General features: G+C 35.6%; 1 protein-coding gene and 1 long non-coding RNA gene across 5 annotated transcripts in view; one reads left to right on the forward strand and one right to left on the reverse strand.

Annotated features, from left to right (window-relative positions):
* The window catches only part of flt1 (fms related receptor tyrosine kinase 1), a 39,709-nt gene extending 25,635 nt beyond the window's left edge, over positions 1–14,074 (reverse strand). For 2 of the 3 annotated variants that reach the window (XM_077244695.1, XM_077244696.1), the window contains exons 1-3: positions 13,763–14,070; positions 1,107–1,203; positions 305–516 (exon numbers count right to left, since the gene is read on the reverse strand). In XM_077244695.1, coding sequence (XP_077100810.1) covers positions 305–516; positions 1,107–1,203; positions 13,763–13,820 — 367 coding nt within the window. In that variant the 5' untranslated portion in view covers positions 13,821–14,070. Of the gene's footprint in view, positions 1–304; positions 517–1,106; positions 1,204–13,762 lie in introns of all 3 variants that reach the window. The other variant, XM_077244694.1, reaches the window with a different exon arrangement.
* LOC143751494 (uncharacterized) lies at positions 9,135–12,771 on the forward strand. 2 transcript variants are annotated; one of them, XR_013207252.1, is made up of 5 exons: positions 9,135–9,470; positions 10,096–10,161; positions 10,420–10,475; positions 10,745–10,785; positions 11,480–12,771. It is a non-coding gene; the product is annotated as an uncharacterized LOC143751494 (long non-coding RNA). The 2 variants fall into 2 exon arrangements; XR_013207251.1 differs by lacking the exon at positions 9,135–9,470 and having other exon boundaries at positions 10,060–10,161.
* Positions 14,075–14,379: the final 305 nt, after the last annotated feature.

A 14,379-nucleotide genomic window follows, 5' to 3' on the forward strand; every position in this document is an offset into this window, starting at 1 on the left:
GCTATTTCTGTCCCCTTGAGGTTGCACGTAAAAGAAAGTTATAGTTTAAATATAGTTAAAAGTGAGGGAGGACAGCCAACGGTTCGAGCAAAAACAAAAAAATGCCAGTTTGAAAACGTGCCAGACACTCACTTAGTCAGATAAGTTGCTTCGAGAGAAAATGGTGTTTAGGTATTATTTGCTTCCTGAGACTTCCTGTTTGGCTTTAAGCAACAGAAATGGTCAGTGAGATGGTCAAGCTATTAAAGGGTGGCTGGAGAGAGAGGGTTTTTAAGGGTTTGAGAGTTCACCTGAAGCATCTTACCTGTGATGTAGACATACACAGAGGCCTGTTTGCGCTGCTTTTGGAGGTACCGGCAGCGGTAAGAGCCAGTGTGTTGGGCTAAAGCAGGACTGAGCGCCAGGCGGCTACAGTACTGGTTAGTTTTTCGCCCGCATCGAGTCTCCTCTATCTGGGTGCCGTGGTAGACTTTCGGTACGCCCGATGGCAAAACCCACTGGAGCTCCCACCGTCCCCTGAAACATCAAATTTGGGTTATAGAAGGAACTTTTCACCTAACTGATCAGACTTCACCGTTTCTGTGATCAACATATAATGGGGGTCCAAAAGTCTGAGACCACTGGTGAGAATATTTCTATTATACAGTTTACTTATCAAAAGCATTTAAGCATTACTTTTATGCATAGAATGTGAGGGAAATGATCAGTCAACATGAATTTATGGCTTGGTATTTAGTTTTAGTAAAATATCTTTTTTTGTTTTAATGACAGCATCACGTGAAAAGCAAGTTTGTGTAAAAACTGATGATCATGTTCTCCAACATGATTTGAGAGACTCTTGTGCATAAGAACTTCTGAACTTTTGTACCAAGGGTTGTGTTTATTACATGGTTTAACTCAAATTATGAATCATAGATCTTCAGTGTGCTCTCAGGCTTTTGGACCCCACTGTAATTGGTTAATTCTGACTCTAAACGTTTACTTAGTAGCTTATTTCGACATTCCTCTTGACTAAAATCAGTATTACCTCAGTTAATCATAAAGCTACTCATAAAAATGATTCATGATCCTCCTTTGACCGTGAGATTGTTTGACACATCACTCACCTGCAGTTTAGCTGAAGTGTCTGATTTCTTTCTATAATAAGCTGCTTCTCAGTAACATCCAACACTGGAGAACTGAACCTCCCTTTTGTGTCTGTGTCTTTCAGATAGAAAACACAAAGGCATGTTAGAGGCTGCTGAATAAGATGTTGTGAGGTTTTAAAGAGTGACATTGACCACATTCAGGTGATAAAAATCATAGCCTATGTAGGACTTACACAACATACATTATGCATGCCATTGATCAAACTGAAACAGACCCACGATTCCTGCTAATACTTATAGAGTTAGGTGATTCTGAGCACAGCACAACTTTTCAAGGGTGTTATTGAGGGGCAATTTTTGTATATTGTTCAGAGGTTCTTAAGGATCTTTATAAAGCAAAGTTTATACATCAAATATAAATGGAGTTTAATGTAAAAAAAACATCAGAAAACATCAGTGCGGTGTGAAAAATCAATTTTTTACTAATATTAAAAAAACAAATGCATCCAGTTCAATTTGCTTTTTACGGTTTGTAAAAATATAAATATAAGGTAAATATCAGCTGTAGACTGAGTTCATAATATCATCAATAGTATTTTACTTTTATTTTATTAACCTACAGAATAATTAATTATATTAACGTTTTCCAAATACATTTTTTTGTGCCCAATACTTTATTGTTTTTCTTACAAGTAAGGTTACCAGCATTAACACTCTCTAAATTAATTCAGTGTGGAAGACATGAATGATAACAAATAAAAATATATACACAATAGAAACAGATACAGATAAGGAATAATAAAAATAATAATATTTTTTTTAAAATTATTTAAAAAATGTAATTGGAACTATATACAATGTCAGAGACAGACCATTTACAGATTGAAAGTTCTATTGAAATAAAGATGATTAAGGCATCTATAAAACAAAAGGAAAACAGTCACATTTGCCTTAATCTACATCTTGGTGTACTCCCCTATACCATTAGATCACTTAAGTTTTAATAATAGAAATCAGGCTGTTATGAATTCGGCTCCAGTGCCTAGTAGTTTTAATCTTTGCTCTAGTAATTAAGGCAGTGGATCCTTCCAAACGAACAATATTGCTGTTTTGACAACGAATTATGAGGAAACCAAGAACTAATTATGGCTTTCTTGGCAGCTGTTAACCCAGAGAAGAAAGTCTGTTTTTGATTTAACTTGAAGGCAACAGAGGAGACATCGTTAAGAAGGAAAAGACATGGCTCAGGATCAATTGTCAGTTCCAAAAGTTGTGATATAACAGAAGAGACTTTAATCCAAAAGTTGAAAATCGGAGGACATTCCCAAAATAGATGGAGAAAGCTGCCAATTGCCCCAGTGCTACATTTGTCACACACAGGGGAGGGAATAAGTTTTATTCTAAAACGTTTCAGCTGGTGGGCAGGGTTTTTGGACGAGACTGAAACATTTTGCCATATGGATTCCCAATCAAAACTGTGATCCTCTGCTCCAAGCTCCCTGTTCCAGATTTGGGAAATACCAAGAATTCCACATTTCTCAGAGATAAGACTACCGCAAATAATTGAGACCTTGGCTGTTTTTCCCTACATGGGATCAAACCAACGAGCCATGGGATGAGATTTCAAAGGTCTGTCCCAAGGAACTCCATAAGTTTTAAGTGAAGATCTCAGCTGTAAATACAGGAACCAAGAGAATCCAGGCAGATTATAACAAGACTGCAGATCCCGTAATGTCCTTAAACCTGACTCATCATAAATATTATCTGAAGTGTTAACACCTCTATCTGACCACAGTGAGCAAGTGAATGGTTTCATGTTTCGTAATAAGTAGTAGTTGTTCCAAATAGGAGACTGTATGCACAATTTTGATGAATGATTAACATATTTTTCCACCAGATGACATGTGGATATTGAATAAGCTATAACTGGGCCAAATTCTTTAGAAGCTTTCTTAAGTTTGATTCCTGAAAATAACACATCCTGCAATCTATGAGGAGCAACCAATGATTCCTCAATTAATTTCCACTGTGGAACCCGGGAAGGTTGAACATCTAACCAAGAGTTTAAAGACTTTAACTGAAAAGACCAATGGTAGAACTTAAAGTCCATCAGTGAAAGGCCACCCAGAGACTTAGGACGTTTAAGAGCATTAAATTTGATGCAGGGTTTTTTTGTTATTCCAAATGAATTTAGAAGTCATCCTCCGAAGGTCTATGAAATTATCTTTAGGGGGAGAGATTGGCAACATGGACAATAAAAGATTTTAACGCCCAAGTATATTAATCTTTACTAATGTAATCCTCCCTTGTAATGTCAATTTCAAAGATGACCACCTTTGTAAATCTGCCTGTATTTTACTCTTAAGTGTGAGATAATTCTCAAAGCTGGCATTTGAAAAGCAGGGGGGAATACATAGAGAATACATAGACCGACGTAAGTGAATTTTGAGTTGTGCCAATTGAGAGGTAAGCTGTCAGGGAGGGGAGTCTTCTTTGCTGCATCATTTAAAGGAGCTAGTAGGGACTTTTCACAATTTATTTTATATCCTGAAAAGGAACTAAAACTAAAAAAAGGTTCATGATCTGAGGAAGCGAATTAGTAATATCAGAAAAATAAAGGATTATGACATCAGCATATAGGGAAATTTTATGAGTTGTATCTTTAATAATTATTGGGGCAATCATGGGGTTTTGTCTTATGGCCTGTGCTAAAGTTTCTAAGGATAGAGCAAATAAGATTGGTGATAGTGGACAGCCTTGCTGAGACCCTCTAGTAAGAGGAAAAGAGTTGGAGATAACCTGCCCTGTTTGAACCACTGCCTGAGATGTATAGTGTTTTAATCATCTGTATAAAATTACAATCAAACCTGAATACCTTAAGTACTGCCCAAAGATACCTCCATTCAAGCCTGTCAAAGGTTTTTTCAGCATCTAAGCTGAAAAGGATATTAAGAATGTGGAAAAGTCGTCTGACATTATCAGAAGCCTGTCTGCCCTTGATGAAACCATGCAGTCTGGTCCTCACTAATCAGTTTACCAATCAGGTGTTCAATTCGATTTACAAGTACGTTTGCAAAAAGTTTTAATTCAGAAGATATCAAAGAAATAGGCCAGTAGCTCTTGGGGGAAAATGGCGGCTTGTCTTTTTTTTTTTAAGTAGAGTAATTAGAGATGCATTTTGGACTCTGTGAAACCTCCCATGTTCTGCATAACTGCATATCCCATGCATAATTTATTGAAGCCAGAATCAATGGTCCAACCTGATCCCATACCTCCTGAAACAATTCAGGAGGAAGCCCATCTAAACCTGGGGACTTGCCCAGTTTCAAAAATTTTAGAGCTCTTGTCAACTCCTCTAATGTTATAGGAGTGCCTATAGCCATAGCTTCCTCCGGAGATAAAGAGGGAAGGTTTAGGTCGGCTAAAAATTCTCTCATTGTGCTATCATTTGGATCTGCTTCTGAGGTGTATAATGTGGAATAAGATTTCTTAAATGTGCAATTTATTTCTTGCTGGTTGTAAGTGATCAGCCCCTGGGGTGTTTGAATACTACTAATATACGACAAAGACTCCCCTTCCTCCATTTTTAAAGCCAAAAGTCTGTTTGACCGCTCGTTATAATAATAGTAGTTGACTCTAGTCCTATGAATTAAATAAATTCGGCAATATGTTGCGTTAGTGAGTTATATTCTTTTTTCAGTGCTGTCAGCTGTTTCTCTCTAGACTCACAATATGCCGATCCAAATACATGTTTAAACTTTGCATATGGATCCTTTCTAAGATTCTTATTTAAAAAAAAGTATCAGACAGATTCTGAGAAAGTGCAACGCTGTCTCATTTAAAATGATTAATTTTCACTTCTGACTTTTAAAACCATAATATATGTAGGCCATGAAAACATAAGCCTATAACATGCATTTTATTTGATTTATCTGATTAATAAGACATTGAAGGTCAGGATGCCCAACTGAACATAAAACGAACGTAAAGACTTGTACAGACATTTAAAATGATTTATATCCACGTGATGCTGTGACATTAATAGCCTATTTAATATGCAAAATCACAGGTTTTGTAATACAAATACGCTAAATCAAAAATAGTGTTCACATGCCTACTGCATTTTTAATAGGCTATCTTTTTTTAGTCGTTTAGAAAAAAAACGCTTAATTGTGGGTTAAGATAGCACATAATTCAATATGATTCTAAACATCTGGTCTCGATGCAGACGTGCTTTTTACTGACCGCTCTCACCATTGTTTATTGCTTTTAAAAACGCAGGTTATAGCATAATTTCCTTTCCATTATTCACGCGCTATTCGCAGGACATTCGTCGTCTATAAATTAAAATGGTATTGTAGTAAGACCAATGAAAAAAGGAAGTAGGAGTCAAGCACTTTTTTCGCCACAGCGAATCCCGCATGGGATTCTATCAGGCTGGTTATCAGCCGGTCCACACGCTGAGGTTCTGTTTCAGAAACCCTAAACAAGAGCGTCGCACACTAATGACAGGACGAAATCCTGCCAATTTCAACAAACCTGACACGTCATGTTTGAATAAGCGCTAATGAACCAAAGTAAAAAGGTTAGAGTTTAAAGACGGGGCAAGTAGCCTAAGAAAGAACAGCCACTGTTACACGAACAGGGATGCAAATTCAAACTATGACAAATTGACTTAAGTCAATGTAGACCGTAAACACAGCATGTATGTTGCATGCAATTGAAAGTGACTTTAATTATAATTCATAGGAAATTAATTTATCCACGCTACGCATTTATGTGCTAATTTCTGCGCTTTTAATTCTTCAGTCTTTTATTTAAGTGGCTCCTTAGGCTATCACAAACAGATTTTTTTTTAACGAAATCTATAAAGACTTTGTAAAATTGCTTGTAAAACTACACATTGGGAAACTGTTGAATAATTAAAATGTGAAGTCTATGTCATTTGGGCTAGCTAATCTAAAGCATTGGAAGTTACACTGACATTTCTTTTCTTTAGTTCTTTAGAAACAATTCAATAGGCTACATAAAAATGGTCCTGGATAATAAAGCCCCTAAGCCTATATAAGGTGTTGCAATGTAGAACCTTTAATTTTGAACAACGAAAAATAGCCTACCCCATAGGCTATAAATATAAATATCTTATTATTAGGCTATATATTATCTATAGCCTTTATTATTACGTGAATTAATTATTTTATTCCATTTTAATAGCGATTTAGTTTAGTTAATTTTTTAGCGAACTTGTTTTTATTAGTGCATTTTAGGAATCGTTCTAAAATCCAACAGCCTATTCTATTTAATTTGGCCAAAATATCTGCCATATAGCCTAACCGTATAGCCTATAGGCTTGTGGCTAAATTGAAAGGTTATAAATTGAAAGGTGGCTAAAACATAGGCTATATGTTTTTAAGCGCGTAGAAAGGGTATGCTTAAAACACATGTTTAGCCATTAATCATCAAGTTCAGTTTTCAATCCTGTGGTGAGTTGTTGACCAATAAAGCACTAATAACGGCGCAGTGCATGCATGCGGACAGTACATCGCTTCACCCTCTGCTTCCTCCCCGTGGGTCTGTTTTAGCTATACCTGATTAGCGCTGGTTCCTGCCTCACGGTGGTCATGACCCCGAAGTCATTTATATTAGAACTTCCATTTCACAAAGTCATCAGGCTCAGGAAATAACGCCCTCTCTGATTCAACCGGGGCCAAACATTGAAGACGGATGCCAAGTAACAGCAGAGAGGTATGTCCTATCAAAACAACTTGTCCTGTTATGGCAGGCCTGCTAAGCATTTATTTCTTAAAATTAACTAATGTGTATATTAGTAGCACTAGCTACTTATTCCCCCGGATTCACTGACAAGGTTTAAGATAGTCCCGGACTAAAATGCAAGTTTGAGATGTTTTAACTGAAAGCAACATCCACTAACATATCTTAAAATATGTCAGTGCCATTGTTTTGTCTCAAGATGCACACTTAATGTTTTTTTTTTCTAAGGCACATTTATAATAGCCTACTACTTAAATATCCTAATTGAACTAATGTTTAATCCTGGTTTAATTTGACATGTCTGTGAAACCAGGCTATTATTTCGTTAGTAGTAGTAATGATACTTTACAACATTATTGTAGGCTACCTAATGTTATCTTGTAAATATTCGTCTATTGTGCACATTACATTATTTTGTCTATTTCTATATGCCTTTTTTATCTTTTTTTAAACATTTATTATCTGTAGCTTCTTGCTTTTCTTTGCACTAAAAGCTTTAAGAAGCTAGAATAAATTCCTTGTGTTTATAAGCATACTTGGGAATAAAGCTCATTCTGATTTTAATCCAATAATTACAACCTTTCAATTTAGCTATAGTTCATTAGATATTATTACCAAATCATTAGATACTACTTCACAATACAGTGACAATTTTTCTTGAAACAATATGTAAAAGCCTATATATTACAAATTGTTTAGAGTTTAGCTCCAACCCTAATTAAACACACCGGAACAAGCTAATCAATGTTTTCAGGATTACTAAAAATAATTTTTGTCAGGGTTGGAGCTAAACTCTGCAGGACAGTGGCCCTCGAGGACCAGAGTTGCCCATCCCAGATATATATATATATATATATATATATATATATATATATATATATAATTACTAATTGGGTGAGTTTCAGATATCAACTATTCAATTCAGACTAGTCGGTTATACCCCAGCTAACACATAACGTTCCCCTAACGTTAGTTTTTGGTTCCCGTTTGGTTATTTTTTTGGGAACCAAATACTAACGTTAGGGGAACGTTGTTTTTAGGTTTTATTTTTATGTAACCATAAAACAACGTTCCCAGAACGATGCAGGGTGGTTACTTTTAAATAACCCAAAAATAACTTATAAAGAACGTTCCCTAATGGTTATTTTTAAGTTATTGTTTTGCAACCATAAAACAACGTTCCCAGAACGTTGCTGGAAGGTTATTTTTGAATAACATCAAAACAACTTATAAAGAACGTTCCCTAATGGTTATTTTTAAGTTATTGTTTTGCAACCAGAAAACAACGTTCTCAGAACGTTGTTGGAAGGTTATTTTTTGAATAACCTCAAAACAACTTATAAAGAACGTTGCCTAATGATTATTTTTAAAGTTATTGTTTTGTTCCCAGAACCTTCCATAATGTGATCATGCAATAAATGCTACAATGACTTGTGCATCAATAATGCGCTTATTTTCTGGGGCGGCATATAGAAATGCACATAATGGATTACATAGCCTATTTATTTTCGTTTTGAATTGTTTTGTTTAAAAGACATTTCAAGCATTCTATAGTTCCTCATGTCTGTGAGGCATACCTGAGTTTCGGTTAATTTATGATGAGATGTGCTCTTCAGTTCACGCAATGCAATCGCGCCCGCGCCTCCATGTCATGATAATATTGTCTGCTATATGTTTGATTCTTATTTATTACATCCAGACAATTGGTTGATGAAAATTTGATTAAAATTAAGATACAATTTATACAAAACGAAATTCACTTTAAAGAAAGGCTTTCCACAAAACAAAACTTAATGAAGTGGTCAAAATCATGTCTGACCCATCATGTCTCCCGATATATTGCTCATCATGCTGTTCAATTTTCATAATCAGCAGATGGAAATAAAATAGCATTATAATAGTTTAACAAAAATGGAAAAAAATAACATTATAATAGTTTAACAAATATGAAACTAAATGTGCTTATTTAATGGCTGCCTACATTAGTTTCATATTTGTTAAACTATTATAGAACGGGTCATAGATCTCCAAAATTAGTTTAAAATTCATAATTTAATATTTATAAGATTTTTTTTAAGTAATGTTCTAATTCTAGATATTTATATTTGTAAATGCTGCAATGCATGCTTTTGACGTGGTTTAATCAATGGCCGTGCGCGTGAACTTTCGAGTCGCTTTCAAACACTGGAGCAGCGCAGAGTTGCCATGGAAATGGCGCGGGACCACTGCGAATGACAAGCAGCAAAACTCCCTCTCTCCCAGCTAACACACGACGTAACAGTTACGTAATGTATTCGTACTTTTTGGTCACGTCATGACTTTACCAATTGATAACGTAACTACAACGTCGCATGCTCGTAATTTCATTACCATCAAATTACCAACCCACAACGTCGTCAGTACGTCCTCCTAATTCTAGATGTTTATTTAAATGCCGCGTGCCTTTTGACGTGTTCTATGGTTTCAATGGGCGTACGTGCGCGTAAACATTGAGTCGCATTCAAAGACAGGAGCGCGCGCGAGCAGATGGAAACCATGGAAACGAGGAAACCTCATCAACTGGCAAACAGCAAAACAAGCGTCTCTCACTGTTGTTTTCACTGCTTTCAGGTAAGTTTAGTTACCAAAATCACACAAATAATACATACAAACGTTCCTGAGATCTTTCTTACGTGTAATTGTACACTTCTGTTGAATATTTACTTTATAGAAATGGTTTTGTGTCTTCGAAAAAGTCCGTTAGCATCTCAACCGTTTTCAGAAGAGCTAACGTTAAGTTAAGTTTAACTTACGTTACAATTGAGCTCTTGTTTTACATAAGTTTGGGTTTTAACCACATTTTTGTGTTGATAACAGTTTTTGATAGTTTTGTTTTGCTGGTAATTTGTCAATGGGTGATTGGAAGTACGCTAATTTATTTAACCTGAAATAATTCACTGTAACGTAAGTTACTGTTAATGACATCACTTACATAGATTGATAATAAGTGATTTCAGGAGGGACAGAAAAAAACCTCCACAACAAAGGGGGAATTATTGTTTAATCATGATAATAATTTCATATGCATTTATTGCACAATATATTACCTTAAGATGTTATATATATATATATATTCTTTATCTTTTCTGCATTTCATCTCTGCTCTAGCTTGCTTCCTTAGAATTTACAATAGAACAAAGGGTTTATTACATGTTAACATTGTTGGCTCTGTGACACATTGCATGTTATTTTCTAGAAGATCATGCTGATGGCCTTCTGCACCACCTGTCCAAGACAACCTCCACGGCTATGAACTCGACTAGTAAGCAAAACCTCAAACATACTGTTCAATAGTTGTGGGTCTGTAGGATTTATAATTTTGAATGAAGTCTCACACTTTAAACTCATTAACCCCAGATTTTTTCACTGACATTGTCCTTGAGAAGCCTGTAGGCTAAATAATCAGCTAAATAATCGGCAGCAAATATAATGTTATAATGGTAGTTATAATAATTCATTTAACTATTATGATAACAGGATATCATGGTCATTGGTATATATATATATATATATTCTCTAGGTGTGTTTTTAATTATGTTGGCCAATGAGACAGACACCATACTGTCCAACTCAAAGGTATTTTATATATATTTTTTACTGATAAATACTAAAATTCTTTTTACTTTCAAATGCTGAATTCAGGGGGTCGACAACTTTGGGCACGCAAGTTATTTTTCACAGATATCTGGCCAGCTTACTCATGGCTCATACTCTTAGCCTTTTAAAATGTTTGAATGTATATCCGCAATACAATATCAGGGGGTAAAGATATCATTAGAGTTTTTAAAGTTATGGCTATGCTCTTGTTACCAGATGAGATATCATTTGACCCTATGATTCTTCAGGACAAGATCTTGATGCCATCCACACTCAGTACATGACGAAGGTGAGTTTCACAATAGCTGCCACTATCACAAATCAAGAGACAGAACACAACAGGCCTTCATCCATATGAACTCACACATATGTAGGGATGGGTATCGAAACCCAGTATTAAACATTAAACGGGCCCTGGGGCCAAATTAAGGAAGACCGCAGTATCGATAAGCTCAGATGTTATCGGTTCTGCTGACGGTACTGAAGAAATTACACACACTATTTATTATAGACATTGTCTTGCAAATTCTTTGAGGATTAGGAGGGGTGTTTTAAACAGTCTTCATACAAGTGTTTTTCAGGCTGGTTGTTTGTAATTTTGTAAGAGTAGGGAGAGGCTGTACCTCAGTGAAGACTTTTTACATTCGATAATTCAATTTCCGTACCTGATAAGTTAGATTTTCCTAAAAAACATCATGCACTGCTTATTTCAATTGTATTTTTCTTCTATTGAATTTATCCATTCTTGTAATTTGTTTATAATTTTCAAGCAGATTCACTCCTCTAAATAAATAATCTCTTGAAATTTGTTTTTATATCGCAATATATATAGCAGCAGATAAACAAAATATTTTATGTAAGGTTTTCAATATTGTACAGCCCTAATATTGAGCATTTAACCTAACCCTAATTTTAAATTGAACCTGGAATGATAATTTGTGATACCAGATGAGATTTTGAACTGTACTATGTTTGTATTGCAGGTTTTCTGGGATCCACAGCGGAAGGCATCAAGGCGTGAGATGTTGGCCTGGACAGATGTATCTGTACACCACACCGACCTCTGCTTTTGCACGGATGGCTGATTACTACCATGTTCTGTATAGGTTTTATTATAGCAAAACTGAGCACCTGTGAAAGTGGAATCTGTAGGTGTAAAGTAGTCAGACATCAGTACATTTAAAGTCACAGAGAGAAAGTTTTTTTTTTTTTTATAGAAGTTTCAAACTTTTTTCTCTTTCACAAAAAACACTGCAGTTACAGCTTTTCAAATTCTTCATTGGAGGTGCACAAATACTTTTCTTTTTTTCAAATCACAAAGTAATAAATGTATGCTGACATTTAAGGCGCGGCCACACAGGGGGTTTGAGCATATGTGACTGTGAATAAAAAGTGAAGTGTGACCACATGAGAATAGCCAAACAGTATAGATGATTCACAAAATTATACACCAAGAAATGTGCATAATTGGCCAAAATGTTACTGTTTATCAACAAAAATATGACCCTATGAGTTTGGTAATTTGTAGAATAGGATTTGTGCACCTGCAATGAAGAATTTAAATGCATTTTGAAATTACTAGTGGAACTGATGCAAAAGTATTATCATTATGTATCAGGTAGGTGTAATTGTACCAATAAAGGCATCAATTTAATATTTTTATAAGAATTTACACGCCATGTTATTGCATCCTATTAATGCTCGACTGTAATCTGAATAAAAAAATAATAGTGCTTTGCTCTTTTCTTTGTGCCTTTAAAGAAGAAAAATGCATAGATATTAGCAACATTAATTACATTTTAGTATTAGAAATACTACTATGACTAACACATACTGAAGGCTACATGGACAGCGTTTCCCAAAAGCATCATAAGATTGCATAAAAACGGATCTTAATATTACGGTCTGTTTCCCAAAAACATATCGTTCCAATAAAATAGAAAGTTTGTTTTTTGTTGCAAAAAAATCTTTCAGCGTAAATAATCTATTGCTCTTTGCAGTTAATGTTAACCGCATCTATTTTATATAGGCTACTTTGTGTATATGGCATCTATCGCTAATTTTCACCTCGCTGCTCGCTGGCATCTGTTACAGATGACTGGGGTGAAGATGGAAGAGGCTTTCAAGTGCAGGATCTACAATTAGACTACTAATAAAAGTGTATTCTTAGTTAGTTTTCGTATCGCCTTTTGCGCATGTTTTGAATGTGATGCATAGCCTATGATGTGTTTTTTGTGTGTTTTTAATCAACAATTAAACAATGAATCGACAAAAACATGGACTGTACAGGTTGATTATTCATATAGATTTACGGTTGTATTTTATTAAAGTAAAAAAAAAAAGATGAATTGTTGTTGAACGTAAAGAAAACTCTACTGGCTTACTAAAAACAAACCATAAAAAATAACGTTCTGGGAAACAAAAACTAACGTTCTCGGAACCAAAAACTAACGTTCCGAGAACGTTCTGGGTAACAAAAACTAACGTTCCGAGAACGTTCTGGGAACCAAAATCGAACGTTCTGGGAACCAAAAACTAACTTTCTGAGAACCAAAAACTAACATTCTGAGAACATTCTGGGAACCAAAAACTAACGTTCTGAAAACGTTAAGAAAACTTTCCTGGCTAACCAAAAACAAACCATAAAAAATAACGTTCTGAGAACCAAACACTAACGTTCTGAGAACGTTCTGGGAACCAAAATCTAACGTTCCGAGAACGTTCTGGGAACCAAAAATTGTTAGCTGGGACAGTAGGCCTAGTTATTATGCTACTTAATTGTACAGATACAAGTCGGATAGGAGTTGGATTAATTACTAGTAATAAAAAAACGCTACATGACAAAAATAGTTTTTTTGTTTTGTTTTAAGTTATAGCCTAAATGTTAAATCGGCTTGCCATAGTCGTGGAGAAGCCTAAGAACAAATCGCTATAGCGCATTTGATTTAGCGCGTGATTTTTCTCTTTTGCCGTAGGCCTAGTACGCATAATTTTCAGTTAGGCACGAATAAATAAAAAAACGAAAGAAAAAAAACTCGAACAAGTTACATGCATGGATTTCTTCTGGCAAGGTATCATGAAACAGCAATAATGATGCGCTGGTACTGAGGAATGCACACGCTCACATCCACGCGCATTCCTTTTCTTCATCCTTTCGCTTTAGTGAAATATGAAATAACGTGCATATTTGAACAACGTGAAAAATAAATGTATGGCTTAAAGGTTTAATATGAATACGAATGAAAACGGATTTAAAAAAAACTTACCTTTAGTTAGAACACGCCCTGACAGTCCAAAGATCATCACAAATAATATATCGAACATTCTCTTGGTCTTGCTTGAGGTCCTTTGCTTGGAGATGAACACCTATGAAGGAAACACTGCAGCTCCAATAGGCCTACTCCAGAGAATCAATTCACCTTACAATAACAAACTCCTCAAACTCTGCTTTCACATGGAGTGGACTGCAATCAACTTCGGTACTGTCCAGAGAATGAACTCTTGAAGCAGGAGCACGATGCATGAATTCCAGTTAACTCTTGCCCATTATGACCGCGGGCTGGGATTTATTCATTTCCCACTGCCGCTGGAGCTTCCGTGACGCTCATCGACACACCCATCCCGCGCGACTGACTTGACCTACACAAGAGCCCGATGTTCTGCAGTGCTCCAGTGTATTCCCTCTACTTCATCAATCAGATTATGATTCATGAATAAACAAGCTTATTGCGGTAAATGCCGAAGTTTTCCCACCCTTGTTATCCTTAAAAGAGGAGAGTAGCTTAATGAGGGGAAACTGAGCTTTGGTGATACTTAGGAGTGAGAAAAAGATACCAATGTGAATTATCCTATGCAGCTTAAATATTATCAATGCAAAATATAG

Source organism: Siphateles boraxobius, unplaced genomic scaffold, assembly GCF_051911475.1.
Source record: "Siphateles boraxobius isolate OS27281-9 unplaced genomic scaffold, OSU_SipBor_1 26, whole genome shotgun sequence".
In the NCBI taxonomy this organism is placed as follows: Eukaryota; Metazoa; Chordata; class Actinopteri; order Cypriniformes; family Leuciscidae; genus Siphateles; species Siphateles boraxobius.